We start from the raw sequence: 21,884 nt of genomic DNA, 5'->3' as shown, positions 1-21,884 counted from the left end.
TCAATTCATTTTCACTATATATACATAATAACACAAATTGGAAAAATGTAAAAGACTGAAGAAAAAAAAGGTACTAGTATTTTGATGAAAAATGGCAAATTTTGTTTTGCATGTTCCTGTTAATTTGAGGTGCTTCACTGTGTCTGCTTCATCCAGCTCCAACGGTGCATCTCTTTCTCTCTAATTATTGTGTCTGTGTCTATTAATTTTTTTATTCTTCTAAATTGATTTATTATGAGGGTGAGGTTCGGCGCAACGGGAAAGTTGGTTGCACTCGTAGTTCAATTACTGGAAACAACCTTTTCGAGCCTCTGGGTTGAATTTTTGAATATTTATTTATTTTAATGTTTAATGTTTAGGAGCTCCTCCTGGTGGCTCTGGAAGTGGTGGTGGTGGTGGTCCGGTGATAGTAGAGCTTCCTTTAGACAAGATAAGGAGGCCTCTGCTGAGGACAAGAACAAATGATCCTAACAAAGTTCAACAACTTATGGACAGTATTAGTGAAATTGGTCTTCAAGTCCCTGTAAGCACTTTCTTCCTTTTTGTAAATTTTTATTTATTTATTTGTATTCATTTTGGTGTTTTAATATTGGATTTAAATTTTGGTTAGTTCCTGTGAAAAAAATGAACAAGGGATATTTTGAATACTTGAAATACAGCTACTAAAGTGTTTTATGGGTTTATTGGAGAAACAATTTTCATGACAAGTTGGAATAGCATTATTTGTGTTGTTTAATAAACAAGTCATGGGGTGTTATTTGTGCAAATTCTGATTCTGTAACCAGCTTTGTCAATATCCTGAGAAAGTTTATTGGGTGTCTCTAAGATGACCCTATGACCCTTTTTAATAAAAAGAATTGTGAAACTGATGTAATAGTGGAGAATATGTATTTGTTATATTTATTATTCATGAAGTATCTGATGGAAATTCATTTCCTTGTGCTAAACATTTTGTGGTAACACTTGCATTGATAAATTCCTGGAAACAGTCTTTCCGCTTGCGGAGATAAGACAACGTACATCTACTAAGTGGAAGCCTCATGCTTTTAATTTGTGTTTTCCACGTTTTCTTTTTCCTCATTGAATTGCTTTTAACTGAAATTATCATTAAGAGTTTCATGATAACAGTTTTCCTCATGTAATGGGAAAGAGTTTTCCTTTTCCTCCTTTGTTTTCCTTATTGGAGTTGAGCCATGGATGTGCAAATCTGTTCTTCCAGCCATTTTCTTGGGTATTTTATATTTGTGACTGAGGGTTGGTTGAAACTTCTCAGACTGAAACATTTAGATCCCAGCTCTTTTATTTTCTTGGATGAATTAGTCCATATATTGATAATTTGATAATGTGGTTTCTATATCATAAAGCATCTTCTTTTTTTAAGAGGACTTTCACCAGACTTTGACTTTTATCAGAAAATATAGCACTTCAGTTACTAACCTTGCTTGGCTTCATACAACCATATTAAGCAGAGATTCAGTTTGGATGAATATTACTAGAAAGGCTGCATCCATTATAAAACACTTACAGTGGAATTGTGAGTTTTGCAGTTATTTTCTTTGCAATATAGAACAAGAAATCAGTGCTTGACTACTTTTTGTGTGCAATTACAGTCAAAACTGGTGGCCAGTTATAGATGGTGTGACTCTGCTTATTACAAGACTTTGTAACGTGCTAAGTGCTGACCGTGCTTGATTTTTTCCCTACTTTTTACTTCTGTGATGGATACAAGCTGCTTAGAACTATTGAATACCATTGAGAGATTAGGAGGCAGAAAACAATGAAACTGTGTATAAATGAGGGGTGTGTTGTTTTTTGTTGCTGAATTAATTTTGTGGTTGATTGTTTATGATTTATGTTTCTTAAACTTACCAGTCCTCTTTGGCTCATTAAGTACATTTGTGATTCATCAAAACACTATGCTCAGCTGTTGATTTGAGTTCCTTTGTGGCACAGATTGATGTCCTCGAGGTCGATGGAGCCTATTACGGTATGAACTTTTCTGTATCGAGCATGGAATCTAATATTTTCTAAGTACTTATATTGTTGAATTATCTATTCCTCTCATGGAAACTTACTAGGAGAGTTCTTAAGCACTTGTGTTACTGTTCTCCAATCAGAATATAAAATGCATATATCTTATCTCATGGATGATGTTTCAATTTTTCATGGAAGGCTGGCTACTAAAGAAAGTCTGCATAAATTTGGTCTAATTACAGAAAGTGTGTAGTTTTTGCAAGCAAGATGAAAATTTGGAACATTTAATGTTCCAATGCAATTATTCACAGGAAGTATTACATGGTGTCATGTCATGGTTAGATTTTTCAATTGGTGCAAAAAGATTATAGAGATGGGACCAACAAGGCATTGGTCTAATGGTGTAAGGCCCCACTAGATTCTCAGATAGGCCAAAAGGTCAAATGTTCAATTCCTAAGAGCGACACTTGTTGGGAAGGGCAGTCACACATCTCGAAACGGATTAGTTCCTTACCCATAGGGTGAGGGGATACCCTTGGTTACAAGAAAAAGATTACACACATGGGATCACATTTTTTTAGCTAAATAACAAAGAGACTAGTTTTCAAGTTAAGGACAGCTGCACTTTTTGGATGCATATACCAGATTTGGAGTAGCATAAACTCTGGTGTTTAAAGATTCATATATCATCCCGGAGAGAAATATAGCTATAGTCATAAATGATCTTTGGATGAAATGGAAAACAATGTTCATAGGTGATAGTAGACAAACTAGAAGCATAGGCAAGAGATTGAATATCACTTAATCTCATTATTTGAAGTTATGGATAGGAGGATGCCCTTAGATGATGTAAAGTTTAAGTAATATAATATATCACCAACTTCTGGAAAAAAATCATAAGGCGGACTAAAATCGGAAAGATTTGTGTTACTTTTGATTTGTAGGTTTCTCTGGCTGTCACCGCTATGAAGCTCACCAGCGCCTTGGACTACCTACCATCCGTTGTAAAATACGGCGTGGCACGAAAGAGACTCTAAGGTTAGTTAATATGGTTTGCCAACTCTTACATAAGTTTAGGTGAGAAAGGCATGTTCTCTCTGCTGATAGATTTTGATTTTGGTTTCTCATCATGCAGACATCATATGCGCTGAACATCTATTCACCTTATATAATTCAAAGTTGGTGCATGCCATTAGTTTATGATCCATTCCACAAGTAAAGATTGAAGTCTCTTGCTTCTGAAGCTAGTGTTATTGGCGTATTACATATTTACTTTATGGGGAATGTATGTTATAGCCGATATTGTGAAAATATTGATATTATAAATTTTAAATTTTTCTCTTGATCAATGCATGAAAAACCTTATTTATAGTACATGAACAAACTTACCTAACTAATAAATTAATAAATACATGTTGTAAAACAATTCAACATGTGTTAAATGTGTAAAATATGTCAATTATAAGAATTGTTCAGCCAATGTTTTACTTGTTTTTCTAACCAATTAATCGATTAACTACATTATTAATCGATTAACCTTTACAGTTAATCGATTAACTGTTATTGATGATGTCTTGTTTTCATGGTAGTTTTGCTCTCCAATAGTCAACTCCATCTAGTAGAATAAAAACTTTTTCGTTGTTGTGGGGAATGTATTGCTAGTTTAGTGTTTTATGTTGAATAGGTTGAATACTCATAATGTATTTATTCTATCAACTCTCTATTATTGCTAATTATCCTCTATGTAGTTATTATTCCGTTTATCTTTGGGAGAGAAGAAAGATTACTAAGTAACATTTAACCTCTACACACCTTTAATGCTCTATAAAATACAAGTGATATCAATCAAATAAGTAAAACTACACTTTTATGCTAAGAAGGCAAGGGAATTTGTTTTTGAGAATAGCAGATCCAAGAAATAGAAGTTTTAATAATTTTGAAATTATTAAAGTTATGATATTCAATATAAAATTTATTTCTCAATATTCTGTGTTCAATAAGACTCCTTTTGTAATAACGATCCTTTAAGCAACAAATTATAATATGACTGCATATATAAAGAGTTTGTGAATCTGACATCTTAAAAAAGTTTGTAATGGAATCTTTAACTAGTGTAGTACCATAAAAATCATAAGTAAAAGTTATCAAATATATTCCTAAAAACCCATATTTAGCTGTTAACCCTCGTCTTCAACCATTGGCTTAAAACTTGAAAGATTTTGCATGAGATACAACTTAAGTGTATAAAGTGTGAAAAAGAAATTGCTGGAATGAACGTCAAGGATTTCCTGAAAGATTCGTCAGGTCTTAAGCTGGCAATTTTAGGAATTAGTACCACTTGAGATTTTGAATGCCATATGTTGTAGAGTGTGTACTTGTTTGTTTTGAATAGTTCAAAAGTTTCAATGTCACTTAAAATACTAGTTTAACTTAATGGTGGCAGAGAATAGACATTTTCCCAAAGGACCCCTTAGTGTGATATACATTTTCCCAAAATTTGAGAACTTAGTGTATGATTTATGGTTATGGACAACCTGATCACTAGCAAAAGGTGAATAATTTATCAGCTCTTGTTTAGTATATCTTAAACATCTTACTACTTGTATGCTAATGGACCAGATCTAGATACTGCAAACCTAGGCAGTGGACTGGGGCCAGTACTCCCAGAAGCTGAGCCTTCAACAGATTTCACCTTATTCCGACTTGCACTGTAATCCAAAGGCCCGGAACGGCGAGTGTTCCTTTGCTTGTTGTCCATGCCCCTTAGGTTACCACTATCAGCATCATAAAGGTGTTCCTGGCTATGTGATGATGATGACCCTTTGAAGTGCCCGGAATCGTTGCTATAGTGGTGTGGTGTGGAGTCTCCGCGAGAATGCTTTGAGGCAGGGGAAGCATGTCCTAGCAATACAGCAGGTGATTGACTTGGTGATGCGTTCAGCATTGACAATGGAGTGGTTTGAGTATCTGCATAGTATTGACTGTATACTGAACGGAGGATGGTGTAAGGAACATGTTTTTCCAGTGAGCTTCGTGGGAGATATGGTGAAATCTCACAAAGTTGGTCCAGGAAGATAAGCTGTGCTACAAGATGAGATCTGTGTGCACCCGAAAATATTAAATATCATAGAAAACTACAAAATGAAACAATCACTTGTGTTAAAAGCAAAATCATAGTATTTACCTATGTGTTTCACTCCAAGAGTCCAGTATGATATCTGCAGACAATTTCACAAATAACTGCAATGTGGATTTGATACTTGCTTCAGCTGACATGTGACCTATTATTTCAGGATCCATTCCCTCGCTACCGTGCCCATTTGTTAAAGACTGTCTATGCTCATATTCACGTTCCAACCTAACAAACTCACTTCCGGCAATCACTGCAGAAATGCACCTGCCTCAAGTATCAATTGGTTAGAGTGAGAGAAATGGTACCAAAATAAGTATATGCCAATGTGTAGTTTTATTTCTAAAATATTAATTTTACATAATGAAATTAAAAACTAAATACATGAATAAATTCCAAATCCAACCGATGTAGAATTACTAGATGGGAGTTTGACCAATGGCATTGGATCAAATTATAAGCATGCAAATACAAATTTCAAGTCATTGTAAAGCATAAATAAAGCTCCAGTGTTCACAGATAAATAAGCACTGGTATTTTGAGACAAAATATAATCATACTGACCTTGCCAAGCAATGGATATTGTTACTAAAACCCTCTGTATCAACATTGAATGCGGTGGTGGACCAAATATTAGACGTCATGAATGTAGCAAATAAGTATGGTAACAAGCTCCATGAGCCATCACTTGCACCACCAACTTCCTCTAAAATTGATCTTACCCAAATGGAATCATGATCACTTACTAGACCTACAGTATTTGCCACCATTCTCATTCTCTTGATCTCTTCCTTTTCTGGTACTCCATCAGGTAGATGCTTAACCACCCCAGCTAGCAGTGAATGTATCAGGGGAGCTCCTTCTTCAAGTATGGCACCAGAATTTTCAGCTAGCAGCCTATCAAAAGCCAAGGCTAAGCCGGCTTGAACACAAAAATCAACCACAGTTTCAAGATCAAGGATTTGCTTGATAGAAGCTTCTCTTTCAATTCTATCACCAGCATGTAGACTGGTAGCAACTGCTTCTAGCACATCACGATTTGATCGCAGCGATGTGTCAATGCAATTTAAAAGTGCAGCTGTGTGTTCTTTTAGCATTCTATCTAGCCTGTCTACTCCATAGCCACCAAAAATACGTACAAAAGCCTGCAGTTCCCTAAGATCAGTGACTGAGTCTGCAAAATATCCACCAACAGGCCTTGTACTCTTGAAGCATTTATGAATTGGAACAAACAAAATCCCTGCACCTGATACATCTTTGATTATGTTTTCAATATACCAATTGCATACAGATTCAGTAGCCGATCCGGTATGTTGATCTGTTGGCTTCTCAAACAAGTGCAGAGAAGAAACTGGTCCTGAAAAGGCTTCTGAAAGCAAAACTTCCCGAATACCCTGAGTAATGTCCATGCTGATGTGCTGCTCTGCAAGATGCACAATGCTAACATGCCTCTGAATAAGTGATTCCAGAACAGAAGGGCGTTGAAGATCATTATCAGTTTTCAGCACACCAAGCAATCTTCTCCTAAAGTTGCCAAGAACGCATTCTCTCATGTACTGCACAAATTATTTGGAGTATTAAAATTAAAATACTAAAACAAGGATCAAGGTTTGGCTCAGGAACTATAAAGTATGTAGTGCACTTTAGAGAGTAAAGTGAAATATTGATTTTAATGAGAAAGTCTACAACTTCGGATTTTATAAAATACAAACATCTCTATTAGAAATCAGGGCTATGTGTGAATATTGTTCATTGATTTCACATAAGCATGTATTAAATGCACTTTACTCACTCTAAACTATATGCTCACTTTAGATGATTTAAATCCAACCCATGTACAATCATTACATTTTAGTGTAATAAATTCAGGGAATTTATTATTATTAAAATATAGACATTTTTATATGTAAAATTCCATATGCTTGCATGTGTATATAATATTATATACATGCTGCACATGCATAGATAAATAGAGGAATGCTATCTTCATTCACATTTCCTTTCTAAGGAAAAAACAAAGATGGAAAAATGTGTGTTGTGTGTGGGGATCCCATTCTATTATCTATATGCCGTAAACCAATATATTTACCACACTTTTCCAATCTTTCTTCCAGGATTTGCATATTAAAACAACATGACATTTATTTACTACCTCGGTATATTTATATTTGGAACTATTCCATGCTAGAAACCTTTATTTACTACCTTAGTTGCCACTTTATCATAGATGTCTTACAAGGTGTTGGTCTAATGGTGTAAGGCCCCAATAGATCTCCAGGATGACCAAAAGGTCAAGAGTTCGATTCTTGTGAGCGACACTTGTTGGGAGGGGCGGCCACACACCCCAATAGAGATTAGTTCCTTAGGGTGAGGGGATACCCTTAGTAGTACCAAAAAAATCATAAATGTCTTACTAGGAAACTTTTGCACAACTGATAGCATTATGCAGACTCCAGAGTGTTCTCGATAGATAAGTGAACCTCAAAAAGAAGAAAGAAAAAAGAAAAAAGAAAAAAGAAAAAAGAAGATTCATTCCCTACCTCTCGCAGAACAAAGACATGGTTTAAAACACATATAGGCTCCATATCATTTAAAACTGAGCACAAATTAGTCAACCTCTGCATTGCAGCTTCTAACCTGTCATTAGAAAAGCGGAAACATTAAAAAGCAATGGTCAATGAATATAAATATACATTTGGCATGAGATTGCAATGGCATACATTTTGATAGAACTGTTATTTTCAGGAAAGCTCTCATGGCCTGGTAAAGGAAAGCCAGCTACTCCTTTTGGAGATTTAAATGATAGATTGGAAACTCTTGATGCATAATTCAGATAAGAAGCTGCTTGCTCTGGAAGAAGCTGATACAAATCTAAAGGTCAGTTTCAGAAACTGAGCTAATTTGTTAACTAAAAGTATTTACCTGATTCTCCAGTGCACCAAATCCTCCTTCAGAATCAAGAATATTTATTAATCCCTCCAGTCCTCCCATGATGGATTCAATCAGAGATTCAACATAAAGAACAGCATCCCTTCCAATTTTTGTGACCTGCTTTCAGCCAAAAAATGGAGTGACAACCTATGTTCTATGTTTTCCACATCTTCGTATCAACACACATGTAATGCATAATGATTAATCAGGCAGAAGCTAGAGAGGCTCAACATGACCTTAAACTCTTAAAGTCAGTACAAGGTTTCATTTTTCAACCGACAAGAGAAGTTTGGACAATGCAATGACATCACAACACAGAATGACTATGCAGATTTAAAGCAGAACATTTTAAAATTCCTTTTCACTGCAGATCCATATGCACCATTAACACCTTTTTTTGTAATAGCACAATTCTTCATTTTCATATCTACATGTACCATTAACTCCTTTTTTTGTCACAGCACAATTCTTCATTTTCATTAAATATAACATACTAACATAAATTAAAGATTGCAATATATGTCCTGAATATTTTGCAGACGACGTCTTGTGTAAGCGAAACAAAGAAGCTAAGTACTGCGCCCAAAAAAAGAAGCAAAGTACAGCTTCACAACATGCAGTTAATGGTTTCATAGTTTTGGTAATACTTGACAACTCATTGTATAAAAGACTGCAGGGGAAGATTTAGTTTTACCTCTTCTGGAACAACGGGAGATGCACAGTCTGGAAAACTACTAGCAATCCCAAGCCATGCACAGCAATGCTGAGGACGCCCTTCTGGACCAAACATGGTGTTTCTGAAAACCTATCATGGGAACATAGTTTAGGTACGATTTAAATGAAAGAAATGACGTGTAAAATTCAGAATTTAAACCATGACTTCATAAATTAAAGGTCATAGCACCAAAATAGTCATCATTCTAGAGAAATTGAGAAACACAAATTAGGTGGGGTGGAATAGGGACACTCACAGCAGTAAGGTGCTGATGGTAGAAATACAACTTCCTAAGACTACCATGCTTTGAAAGAAGGGATTCCAATTCATCAACACACCTGCATCAAAAGAGAACCATAATTGTCTCTCCAAGTATTTTTCCTTTATAAACTAGAGACAGAGTTTTGTTAGGAATCACTAACTCAACTATTAGTCTCCTATAAATGTATCCATAGAATTGAGGGTACACATAATTAGGTGGGTTATTGATACTCCCAATAGCCTATTCACACTCCTCGAGCCACTCATAATTCCATGAAAAAAGCAAACAAAAACAAAAAAATGATTATCTAATAAGGAACGTGGATAGGTTTTTGGGATTGTCAATAGCTTCATCCCACGTAATCTGATATCATGTCAACAAATGCGCCAGGGAGGAGGGTGTGATGAGATTTGTTAGGAAGCACTAACTCAACTGTTGTGCCCTGAGCCCTGGCAAATGTTTCCATACACAAACCACAAGTGGTAACACATAATATAACCTATAAGACCAAAACTGAAACATTAAATGAAGACCCACTAGTAGTAACATGGCAAAAAGGGTACTTTGGCACCATCTTTTTAGTTATTTTTTCAATTTGGTCCCACAAATTTCTTGTTGTCATTTTGGTCCTTTAAGTGTTGAACCGTCAATTAGTGTGGTCCTCCATCCCAATACTCCACTAATTGAATGCGCTAACAAAATTGATTAACTGCATGAAATCTCGAACTACAAGATAGCATAACGGTCCAAGATAACACTAAGTTGATATTTTTGGTCTTCTGTCTATGAGATTGAAGATAAATCAATGGACCCAAACCTGGGAAATAAATTGATAAAGGAAGTGCACTCAGCACAGCAGGAAGGCTGCAAATAGGTAAGAAGGTGTGTTTATAAATCCTATTTTTCTCATTTTCTAAGCTTTTTATTCTAAAAGGAAAAGGTAAACAAATATCCCCATGATATTTTCTCTTAAAAGCAAAAATTCTTGACCCTCCGGGACTCAGATTAAACGTTTCAATATTGAATTACAGAAAAGAGTATCAGAAATTCAGAATAGCATCGCAAAGCCAATCAAAATCAGGATAATAACCTGGACCAATTGTAAGCAGCATTCCCCTCTGATAATATGCCTTCTTTGCCAGTGGAAACTGTAGCTTTCTCCAAGTGCCTAATGTTTATAGACGAACGTGATGATGTGACTATCAATAAAATTGATAACCAATCCTTTCGGAAATCCTGAAATAATAGCTTAATGAGTGTTCAATGTGCTCTCAAACATTACATTGTTAATAACTAAAAAAACAAAGAAAAAAGGACTGAAAGAAAAACTAAGGTTCCAATACTACAAGAGCTGGAATGAATAGACAATGTTTTCATGCATCAGCAGATAAAAATAAGACTTTACAACTTGAGCCTTCTTTATCATACCAATGACTTCACTAGCAAGCAAAATGCAACAACAGATTACTTTGAATGTGAAAACTTCTACACAATAGTGACAACTTTGTTATAATTATTAGCTCAACACAGGTACATTTCCACCAAAGTTCATGATGAACTGGAATATGTCTAAATGGCATACATGTCCTATGTATAAGATGTTAGAAAATGGATCACATGCATGTCTCACATACCGATAGATCACAAGTGATAGCAGATATATTTTCGCCTTGTGGCTTCGGTAAGTTTTCTAGGTGGTGAACGATCTTCTGAAGAAGTCCTTTCAAGTTAGCATCTATATCAAGAGCCACCATTCCAGGAGTTCCCAGTAAAAACCGGATTCTTCCAGCACAGGATGAAAGATATGACAATGAGTAACCTCGAATTGCTGCAACAAAATGAAACAACATTTAGCATTTAAAATACTCATGCAAAAACAACACAAAAAATAAAAGGGGAAAGGCTAGTGCATTAACAAACTCATTCACATAAAGCACACAAAGTATCAACTATAAAAGGTAGCCAAATGCACGAGGCTTCTACCTAATAGGGTTTGAGAGGGTAAACGTATATAGGATAAGAATAAATAATAATCATATATTAAAGCAATGCCTGATCATCTATTCATCTTTGCAACGGTCAAGTTCTCAGGAATTGTTTTCACCGTTCCATTATCGGTTTCCTATTCTACAGCTGCAATACCAGAGATTTAGCCCAACTTTTAGCATCCTTAATTGATGATTCTTGACCAATAGCCGAAGTCTTTGACTCTTGATAGAAGAGAATAGTGGTAATTCTTTTTTTTACAGTTTTACAACATGCAATGATATGCCTCACAGTTGGCATCGATATGGAGTTCTCTGCCCCCCCCTAAACTACCAGAAGATTTTTAGTTAGAGTGGGTGTGTTCCTCCACTCTGGTGAAAGCAGAATTATTGCATTCACTGCCACTTAATACAAACCGGTCAACACGGATTCAGATTAATAAATATGGAATAAAGAAATTGTAAGCACATATTTTTGGGGAAATAGTAGAGACTACTAACAGTTTAAAAGTTAAAATATATATATTTTTCTCCTGGTTGAAGGATACATTTTAACATTTTTGACAATATTGATAAACTTAACAATACCATATTCCCTCATCATGAGAGAAATTAGAAAACATAATGTTAATCTAACCTGCAATATACTTGCGCACCAAGCAACATAAATGGTCCATTCCATCTAACAAGAATCCAATGGTTGGGTCATTTGGGTCCTGTAAACATGACCATGATAGCTAATTCAACCACCAGGCAATTAGATTCAAAAAATAGTACAATACACTAAAAGAAAATTAGAAATCATGTAGTAAGTGATTTTCACTAAAATACCACCCCTTACCAAATAATTTAGCAAGAATACATTTTTCAAACTACGACACACATCAATTTCTGCCACATGACATTTCCCTTCTCATTTCCACCCCCAGGACATCCATTTCCAGCTTTTAGGACATTCCCACCCTTATCTAATCATTTTCATTTTCTTGAGCGCTAGCGTTACCAATGCATTTATTGTGGATTGCATCATTCCACATGGCACATCCAATTTTTTTATAAAAAAAACATGCCATAAAAACAGCACATTTACAAATAGTTTTGAAAAGATCAGCCTAGTAATTTGCTTGTGAAAGAACATTGGTTGGGTAAATTAAAAGCCAATAAAAGAATAAAAAGAGAAAAGCTTACTATCTCCACTGGCACTACACGACTGGTTTTAGATTTTGACGATGCAATTCCTACATGTTGGAAATACCAGATCACTTCACATTGTGCTAAAGCCAATGCTGAAAACACCATCTGTGGGAAAGATTACATCCTCTCATAAACATGTGAGTTTAAAAAGTTGAAGACACATGAATATATAAACAGAATACACAACCAATTACAAACCAATAAAACATGTATAATACTGTGATCAAATTCAATAAAGAGAAACATTATTTAATATATCAAACTAAGTCAGCTTAAGACAAGTCAAAGAATACACATAAAGCTAATTAGCTTAACACCCTAACATTACCTTTTAAGTACATCAACATATGCACGCAGACCAGGAAAAGATGGGTTGCAAAACTGAACTTTTCGCAGACTACATAGACACCAAATTACCAAGTCTCATCCCCCTCTCCTTCTTTGGTATAACACATCTCTCAACTAACTAGGTTCTCCAAGTATCTCTCACCCCTAAGATTTCTATTCTTTGAACATCATACACCATTAGAGTGACTAGTTGTTCTTAATCTAGAAATACTTTTCAAGAGTTCCTTTCTTATAGTTTTCCCCAAATTTTATAATATCTTACTTAATGATGTGAAACCACTGATGAGATTTAATCACATGCACTTGTTTGTGTATAAGAGAAGCTAGAGTATGTATAAAAAGTCTTCGATTATGATTGTTTGTGCATGATAACAAAAGTCTAAATACTCTAGTAAACATGATTGTTTGTGCATGATAACAAAAAGTCTTTATCAGTAACAAATGTCAGATATGCTATTTTTTCACAATTCGAAGATACAAAAAGAAAGAGACCTGAATGTTGGGGGCCAATAGACTCGGCTGATCAGTAAAAAACAGCACCATTCTCCCAATTTCTTGTTTCAGTAAAATTCTCCTTTCATGATGTATGGGATCACAAGAGAATATTGCTTGCTCATTCACTTCACTGAAAAATTCAATAAATAGTGCTTAACACTGTCAACCACAAATATATTTTTTCCAATAAAGGTATGAAGACCAAAGGGCAACATATAACTAGTGAAGATGAAGCATGCATAAAAAATGACAAAGATAACAAATCATAGCAAAAGAAGAAATATATAAAAGTGCGAGACTTGCAAGAACTTTGTGTAACAATACAGAATTTTCTTTCAGAAAAGGGTTAAGAATATTTTATTCTTTCTCTAACTTCCCTACCCCCCTCCCAACAAAATAAGCACTCCATTCCCTCTGACTATCAAATAGGAAATCCCCATCAAGATAACCTCGATCAAATTCTTATCTACACTAGTTACGAATGGGTTTTAGGTTTTTACTATATAAATGTTGTTGTCTCCCTTCTACTAATCAAGGCATTTCCATCACTGGAAAATAATTCAGATGTGATAACGATACAGCCTTTCTTGGGATGGAGAGATTCTGTTCACAGTTTTTTATTTCAGTTTTCTAATGCAAAACTGCTTTCAGAATTAATCCCAGATAATTAGAAAGGTCACCCGATCACTGAAAATGGCAACCTAAATAATCAAATCATGGACAAGAAGTCACAAAGTTTGACTTTCGCGGCCTTACTCTTTCTCACTGATTTCAACTCCCGAAAGTCCTAAATTTTCATCTTCAGTTAAACAAATTTAGATTTGATAGACAATGCATATAATACATTTAAATAGTAATTCTGACATATACCTTAGCATTTTCTCAACCTGTTTTGCAACATTATACTCCATATCCGCCTCTTTTTGCTTTGTACGTCCAGATTTTGCCATCTTCTTAGATTCCAATATTCGAGGCATGACGTACAACTGGTAATCCTCGTGTAGAAGTATGTACTGTGTTGATGATTCCAAAATTGTCAACTACTGCAGTTAAAAACACTGTTCCAAAGCCTATAAGCAAAATTTACCTCATCTCTAAATAATGTGAGGACTAAGTTCTCCTTCAACACAACCTGAAATGCCATGAGCATACATAATTTTGAAATTAAACTTGGCATAATTAATAGTCCACATAATTTCAATTGAAGTTTATCTATTGTCAATCTTAACATACATGTTTGGGTATGTCTCTCAGTCTCTGTATATTTAAACTTTCAAGAGGATACAATATTGGACATTTTATTAAAGCTTTCTTGTTTAAAAGGTCACCATCTGAGGTTTCAGTAATCATATTACTACCATGACATGTGTCTTGCCTCAGCTAATGCAAACAATTCCAGTAAACCCATATGCTGTCAAATCAATTAGCGACTTGTGATATAGCTAGAAAACTACAGTTATACAAGCATGTACTATACCAAAGCAATATCAATGCTAGTAACACGAAGCAGCTCATCAGGGCAGACAAGATACCCAAATAACACCCATTCACGATATGCAGTTACATTTGCCAAATCTTGTGCTCTCTGCAGGGTTCGATGACAAGAAATTCAGCATAGTTATAGTATGTAGTTATCTATTCAAGAATTCAATATCAAGATGTTAAGAATAAAAACTAACATTACCATGGGATGGGCAGAGTTTGTGAGTATGTCTGGATACCGGGGATGATATGGACTTAAAAATCCCTCATTTCTAAGTTTCCTTGTGTCTGTTGATAGAAATATAATAGGGCCCACAGCCTCTAATACCTGAAAATGGATAAATTACTAGGTTTCCAAATGTAGTCATTCTCCAATAAAGAATGTCATTGTAATATAAAAACAGAGCTAAGATGTTTGATCTTCATCTGTTGATATAGAGAACATTTCCTATTAATTTGAATAAATTATGAATGGCAGGTTATGTAGGTTTATCATGGATGAAAATCATTATGGATGTGGAAGACCATTTGTAAGCAACGGAAGATTCACTTATAGATGGTTGTATTCCAATTACACTATACATGGCAAATAAATCAAAAGCTCAGTTATATCCTAAAGAAAAATGGAGTGATATAACGTAATAATTCAACATTCTAGAATTGCCCTTAAACTAATGCACCTAAGTTCCACAAACTCAATCATCTCCATAAAAAATTTCCTTTTACATACTTTCGGAAGATTTAAAACTACCTAATATAGAAAGGGCCAGTTAAATAAATTGAATTTAATCATGAGAGGACAAACACATGAAAAATAAATAATTAGAAGACTGGAAAATGTACTCATCGTCTTTATCATATGTACTTACCTAAGCAATTAATTATATTATATAATGATAGATAAAAGGTTGAGAATAACCTCTCCAATACGAGGGCTCACAAAATTTAAGTCTTCCTGTAAGCCTTTCAATGGTGGATCATAAGAGTCGATGAACTGAACCAAGCTGTAAAGTAGAGAAAGAAACATATAAGGACAGAAGAAATGAACATTAATTAGCCAAAAAATAAAATAAAAAATGAAAAAGTGACATTGGATAGTATGTACATATACATATACGTTATCCAGTACTTATTGTGACCAATAGTCCACACATGGATGGTCAATGGGATGGGTTTAGTAATATATACTTAATTTAGTATATGTAGCCCTTAAGATTTTATATTCAGGTGTCATATACTACATTTTAATACTTGAAGTGGTTTCCAATTCTAGAATCCTAATTTTCTCATTCCTACTTCAACTTCCCTGCTCTTAACCATAATTTTGTGAAAACAGTTATCGGGTACATTGTAAATGAATGTAGTTGACTAGTTTTTCAAGAATTTCAAACACAAGTTTCTCTCTATACCAAACATGCTTACAAGCTCTGTAACTCAGAACACTTCTTAAAGTTAATTTAGCAGTTTGTGTAGCAGCTCCGCAATGTTATAGTTAACTAGAATGGGACTAACAGTAAATATACGTGAATATCCCATCTATCCCCTCCCCCTCTTCAGCAACATAAGCCAAGTAATGCATAGTGGCAAATGCATAATGCCCAACCATATGTATGAGATTTTAATGAACTCTCTTAATAATTTCTATAAAAAAAAATTCTCTTAAAAGCTAGGTTATACAAGGTATGTCTGTGTGATCTACTACTATTTACCAGAAACTGACAGTAATTTCTGAAATTTTTTTAAAATATAATACCGATGATAAAAATCACAATCTCGCTCATTTCTTGACATTGCATGTAGAAGGTTATAGGTCTGTAGCAACATCTTCCTTGGCATCTACGAAGAAAGCATTGGTTTAGAAATCATTACACTCATAATTCAGAAAACAGCAAATTGATTTCAGAAAAAAGTAAATAAATCAAGAAAACAAGAGGGAAAGCTAACTTGCCTTCTCAGAGAAAAGGTTTACACGCACAAAAGAACAGAAGAGAGCCATAAATGCGTGTAGTATAAGAGAATTCTGATGGGGCTGCAAAACACTGTGCCTAGTTATTTGAGATATGCAAAAGTGAACAACACCAGATGAACTATTTAAGAACAGACAGATAATTCTTCATACCCCGTTTTCCTATTTTGTATTCCATATGTTACGCATTTATATTTCAAAAACATTCATAAAAATTGAATGGCTTTTGAGGAAAATTTGACAGCATCTCATATAATGTTATTTATACAAACCAGTTTCAAGATCTGTGTAACATCAAACCAACTCAAATAATAGGAGACCAACAATATTGAGACTCACCAACAAGGTAATTACAGTACTACTTAGATCCAATATAAGTCGCAGAGCTTGTTCACGAAACGCCATCAAGTCAAGAAGTAGCTGGTACACAAAAGAATTCTTACTGTGTAAGTTCATGCAACATCCGGCTGAAATAAATCTAAAAGATATGTATTTATCAAAACCAAAAATTACAAAGATAATGGAACCCATAACCAATGTCATTAGTTTCAGTAAAAAATGGTAGCAGGGGAATGCATAAACAGAAGTGAGATAGAAAATATGTTTGGTGGGTTATGTCTACTTTCATTTCAGGTACAGAGCCACATTTCATAACATTTTGAAAACACCAAATTCTTGTGTTAAATGTTTTAAACCTGTCTATGTGTGTTTAATGGTATACATAGGCAGTCCTAAGCCCAGATAAAAGGAGAAGATTAAGCAGCCGCAACAACATATGTAAAGCTTTGTTGAATCATATGATATGGATCAACAATATGATAGCGTTACGAGACTGAATGTTGGACAATAAAATGTCAACAAAAGAGTAAACTCAATATATCATAGATGAGAATGTTGCGTTGGATGGTTAGAGACACTAGACAAAATAAGATTATGAATAAATGCATTAGGGAGAAAGATAGGTATCTCCTATTATAGAAAAGAAGATAATTGTGCCTTAGTTGATTGGGACATGTATGGAGGAGATTGTTAGGAGCCATAGTAATGGTACTAAACCAAATGTAGATTAGTCCAATTTCTAGAGGTAGAGTGAGACCAAGAAAACCAATAGACGAAAGATTAGAAAAAATTTAGAGATCAATGTTTTGTTAATAGATAATATATGATAAATATTATGACGTTGTTTGGACCATATAGTTGACCTCATTTAGTGGGACTAAGGCTTGGTTGTTGTAACATATGAAGCACCAATTTTTTAATAATCTTCATGTATCCGTATCTGACACCGATACTTCATCGATACGTACCCATAGCGTATTGAAATTATTTTTTTAAAATAAATAATGTACAAATCCGATACTTTTGGATACTCTAAATGTTTTCCCAATACCTTATAGACACCCAAACTACCACACAATAGCATTTTAAGAGAGAGAATGGCATAACACAATCAATTAAGTACAAGAGAGAAACATAATATTCAATCTACCAAATGGACTTGTAGAAAGAAAAAAAAGACAAAACATGCATATAGCATACGCATAATGTTAATCATCGATTAAACGAGATTGATATCGTTCCTATTCGTCAACACAAAGCAATAATTTTGTATGACAATATGAATTTCATTTTTGTAATTAGTGATGTCTAAGAAATATGTTCCTTATTTTGAAATTCATAACAATAATTATATGTTTATTATGTTTTTTGGATTTTATGTACGTATATTATATGAGTATCCCAAACGAATCATATCCTGCATTTTCAGGAAAATACATATTATCAGACACATATCTTATCTTAACAGATACCCGTAATAATATCCGTGTTTCATAGGTTGTAACATTAAATGTACATTGCCATTACATTTTTAAAACGTGTTTTCTTTTCTTTTTTATTCATTTCTTCTCTTCCCCTGGTAACGTGTATCTTGGATAACTGTTTTTTTAGTTATATATTTAACCAATGTGGGACTTTTAGACTTAACACACATCCTCTCACACGGAACTGGACATCTACACTGTGAAGTTTGCAGGTTGGAATATCTCTGGATGGTCCAATATTTGGATAGGATTTATTACCATAACTAGTCCTTTCTCCAACCCAAATGTCCTAACTAGAATCGTTCAGAGTCTTTGCAAATATGGTATGCTAATATGGTCAATTGAGTAAAACTGTTCCCTTAGGTTTTTGTTCTAGTTGTTTGTGTATGACCTCATGTTCTATGGGTTACAAATCAAAATTACATATCTTGGTATTAGTAAAGGCTTCAGCCTCCATTTACACTCTTTCCCAACCTTTGTTCTTGAGGAAAAGAAATAAATCTAGAAATGAGTTGTGAATTTTTAGATTCCTACGTTCATGCAGATAAGTTGAGTAAAGAATGATACTGACAAGTAGAATTTGGCAAGTTTTAGTAACTCAAACTGTGGATCCAGACAGATAAGAAGAGGGCATTCAGATGGAACGTGAAGCCCTTAAATTAATCACATGATAGCTTAAGAGTCATGGATGCAGGACATATGAAAGAACTAGTACACAAAAGTATTAAAATATCACCTCCACCCAAGGTTCCAGACCCTGTAAATGAAGTTCCGCATGATCTTGCAGTGAATCCCAAGCAACCTTATCTATCTGCATCCATATACTTCCCAAATGATTTCCATTCATGAAGGCCTTAATTAACATACAAATTTTAAAGCATTATCAATCAGACATCACTTCTTACACGTTCAAGCTGCAATTTGCTGAAGTGTTCAGGAAATTTCTTAGACAGCAGCAAGCATATTCTAGGATAGTTGGGGAACACGCCAGCTTTCCAAAAACCTTCTGAAAATACATGATTGATAGGATCCGGATAATCCAAAAGCTGATTTAACCTATACATTTTAGCCATAAGACCTTCAGCAACTTCGGTGAGTTGGACCACCCACTGCACATTAAGGCCCTTATGTGATTGAGCCGGCGTAGTGCTCTGAGATTGCCCTTCGTTATACATATTCCTGGAGCTAGTAGACGACATCGGAGAAGTCGTTTCCGTTCCTAGGTAGTCTGTCCATCTAGAAAGACCATTCCCCTCCCTTGATCTTACAGCAGTAGGTGACAATGACGAATCCTGGTTTGATGATTTTTGCCTTGACTTCGACATGAACTAATAATAACCAGTCCAGTTCAAAATTTTCTGCACACACATTTTCTAGAAATCAAATTCATGTTAAAAAATCAGCAACACTAAATCATCTTCAAACCTTGTCTTACTTTAAATTCACATTACATATTCAATTACAAGTCCAATTCGATTACCAAAACAAAAGGCCACACAGAGAAAGGGAAAATGATGCATGGACAGCATAATGATATTCACAACAAACAATAGAAAGCTTGAGTAAACAGAATAAGCATCAATTTTGTAGTTCATAAAGAAAGAAGAGAAATATAAAAAACAGTGATAAAACAAACCTAATTCGAATTTTGTTCCTTGTATTATATTTGATGAATAAAAGTGAGAGAAATGAGGAGCAGAATTAATGAGCAAAGAAATAGAAAGTGTAAGATATATATATATATATAAAAGGGGTGAAGCATTGTGAGTAAAATTAGTAAGGTAAGAAGCATTAAGAATTTGTAATGCTAAAGAGTCAACAAAACCTTTTTCATATTTTTGGAAATGCAGAGAATAGGGAGAGAGAAAGAGAGAGAGAGAGAGAGAGCTCACAGTGAGAGTTAGAGAGAGAGAGAAGGTTGAGGTTGATGGTGGAAGAGATAATTAGAGTATAGAGAAGAAAGAGGAGTGGTGGAGGTGGAGGTTGAGGTGGTAAGTAAGTATCAGATCTGAGGAAACTGAGAATGATAGTTAATGATGGTGCTGGAGATGAAACTGAATCAACTCATGCTTCACCTCTGATATTATTCTTATGTTGTTAATTTAAGTGTTAGATTCATGTACAATTTAATATCTATACACAATATTAACTCTTTCATTTGCTTTATTTGTATTTGTTTTTTTATCAGCAAAAATCTATTAACTCTCTTATGTGAGTCTTATACATTATTCATGGATTATCTTATCTGTTGTTTATGTTTTGTTATTAGTGATTATTTAAAAAAATAACATAAATAAATTATATATTAATTATATATAAATTTTTATATTAATAGTACAAATATATTAGTTGAAGTATAAATGATAGGTTAATAATATAAAAGATATTAATTATTAGTATATGCATGTTAATTTTTTCCTTGCAATAAGGTATAGGAAGTCATTTAATTGATAATACTTCTCCTATGACCGTAAGAACAATAAATTTTGGTAGGTTATGATTAAAAATTATTTATTCAATCATATCACAGAAAATGAAGGATATATAAATTTAATCTTGATCCTTTAAATAAAGTAGGTTTATATTAACCGTGTGTATATATATTAAAGTAAATTTTTCATAAGTGTAATATTGAAATATCAATAGCCTAAAGATTTATATATAATTAATGTATCATTTCTCGTTTTATTTAAGAGACAATAATAAATGAAAATGAGGTGAATAAGATAACATTGTAACAAACTCTTACACCAGATAAATATTTTTCTAAATCTCAGTTACAAATCAGCCATTTTGTTTTGCCTTTGAAAAGAAATCTTGGTTTTTACTTATACACGACGTGCGGCTTCGTCCTCGCCCTGTCATTCACTTATTTATTTTCTAATATACGTACATGCCTGTATTTTTGTTTCTAAGATTGTCAATGTGTGAACCGAGTAACCACAATATAAATATGTTTTTATTAAAAAAGAATTTAATATCTCGACACTTTTAAGTGGGTTAGTTATAATCATCATTAAGTATACATGTATTTCTCATCATGAGAAGGAAAAACTCAACCTTTATTACATTTTTTTTCTTCAGCAATATTTTTAAATTCTCAAACACATTTTTTTGTGTGTTTACTCGACTCAGAAATAATAAAAAATTCTTATTATAGGAACTGTACTTTGTGGTTAAAAGGGCACTATCATTTATAGGCTCCATAATTAGATTGCATAGACATCATAAATATATCACAACTTAACAACTAAGACCATTATAGTTAAAAAGAAAGTAATAACCACGCCATCTAGTGACATTCCTGTACTGAGGTACAAGTAGATTATTATTATTATTATTATATTATATTTAATTTTGATCTTTACTATAATTGACTATACAAAAAAGGTGAAATTCAAGGTTAGATTTAATTGGGGTTAAAGATAATAGATTTACTCAGTCTTATTTTTTTACACGAAAAAATTCTTTTTAACACACTTTTATCTTTTTGTTGAATGTAATATCAATGTATTGTTAGTGTAAAAAATTTAATGTATTAATTTTTTTTAAAAGTCAATAATAATTAAAAATAAATAA

General features: G+C 33.8%; 2 protein-coding genes across 3 annotated transcripts; one reads left to right on the top strand and one right to left on the bottom strand.

Moving 5' to 3' along the window:
* Positions 1 to 26: 26 nt before the first annotated feature.
* LOC109341411 (sulfiredoxin, chloroplastic/mitochondrial) lies at positions 27 to 3,274 on the top strand. Its single transcript, XM_019579312.1, has 5 exons — positions 27 to 164; positions 360 to 523; positions 1,954 to 1,987; positions 2,919 to 3,012; positions 3,110 to 3,274. Exons 1-5 carry the CDS (start codon positions 92 to 94, stop codon positions 3,123 to 3,125), a joined length of 381 nt encoding a protein of 126 aa, XP_019434857.1. The 5' UTR covers positions 27 to 91; the 3' UTR covers positions 3,126 to 3,274.
* A 1,110-nt stretch (positions 3,275 to 4,384) lies between these two features.
* Positions 4,385 to 20,379, bottom strand: LOC109341402 (protein NAP1). Of its 2 annotated transcripts, XM_019579297.1 has the most exons (24): positions 20,198 to 20,379; positions 19,211 to 19,663; positions 19,042 to 19,116; positions 16,822 to 16,902; positions 16,465 to 16,545; positions 16,270 to 16,352; positions 15,436 to 15,520; positions 14,719 to 14,844; positions 14,512 to 14,619; positions 14,122 to 14,166; positions 13,905 to 14,047; positions 13,032 to 13,164; positions 12,186 to 12,296; positions 11,635 to 11,713; positions 10,647 to 10,840; positions 10,103 to 10,248; positions 9,007 to 9,088; positions 8,730 to 8,840; positions 8,027 to 8,152; positions 7,825 to 7,964; positions 7,645 to 7,741; positions 5,669 to 6,660; positions 5,159 to 5,371; positions 4,385 to 5,072 (listed from the first exon to the last, which is right to left on the bottom strand). In XM_019579297.1, exons 2-24 carry the CDS (start codon positions 19,628 to 19,630, stop codon positions 4,571 to 4,573), a joined length of 4,173 nt encoding a protein of 1,390 aa, XP_019434842.1. In that variant the 5' UTR covers positions 19,631 to 19,663; positions 20,198 to 20,379; the 3' UTR covers positions 4,385 to 4,570. The 2 variants fall into 2 exon arrangements, with proteins under 2 accessions (XP_019434842.1, XP_019434843.1); XM_019579298.1 differs by lacking the exons at positions 19,042 to 19,116; positions 19,211 to 19,663; positions 20,198 to 20,379 and having other exon boundaries at positions 16,465 to 16,555.
* Positions 20,380 to 21,884: the final 1,505 nt, after the last annotated feature.

The sequence above is a fragment of the Lupinus angustifolius genome, unplaced genomic scaffold, assembly GCF_001865875.1.
Source record: "Lupinus angustifolius cultivar Tanjil unplaced genomic scaffold, LupAngTanjil_v1.0 Scaffold_457, whole genome shotgun sequence".
In the NCBI taxonomy this organism is placed as follows: Eukaryota; Viridiplantae; Streptophyta; class Magnoliopsida; order Fabales; family Fabaceae; genus Lupinus; species Lupinus angustifolius.
Note: the sequence above shows the minus strand (reverse complement) of the source record. Positions and strands in the feature narration are given on the sequence as shown.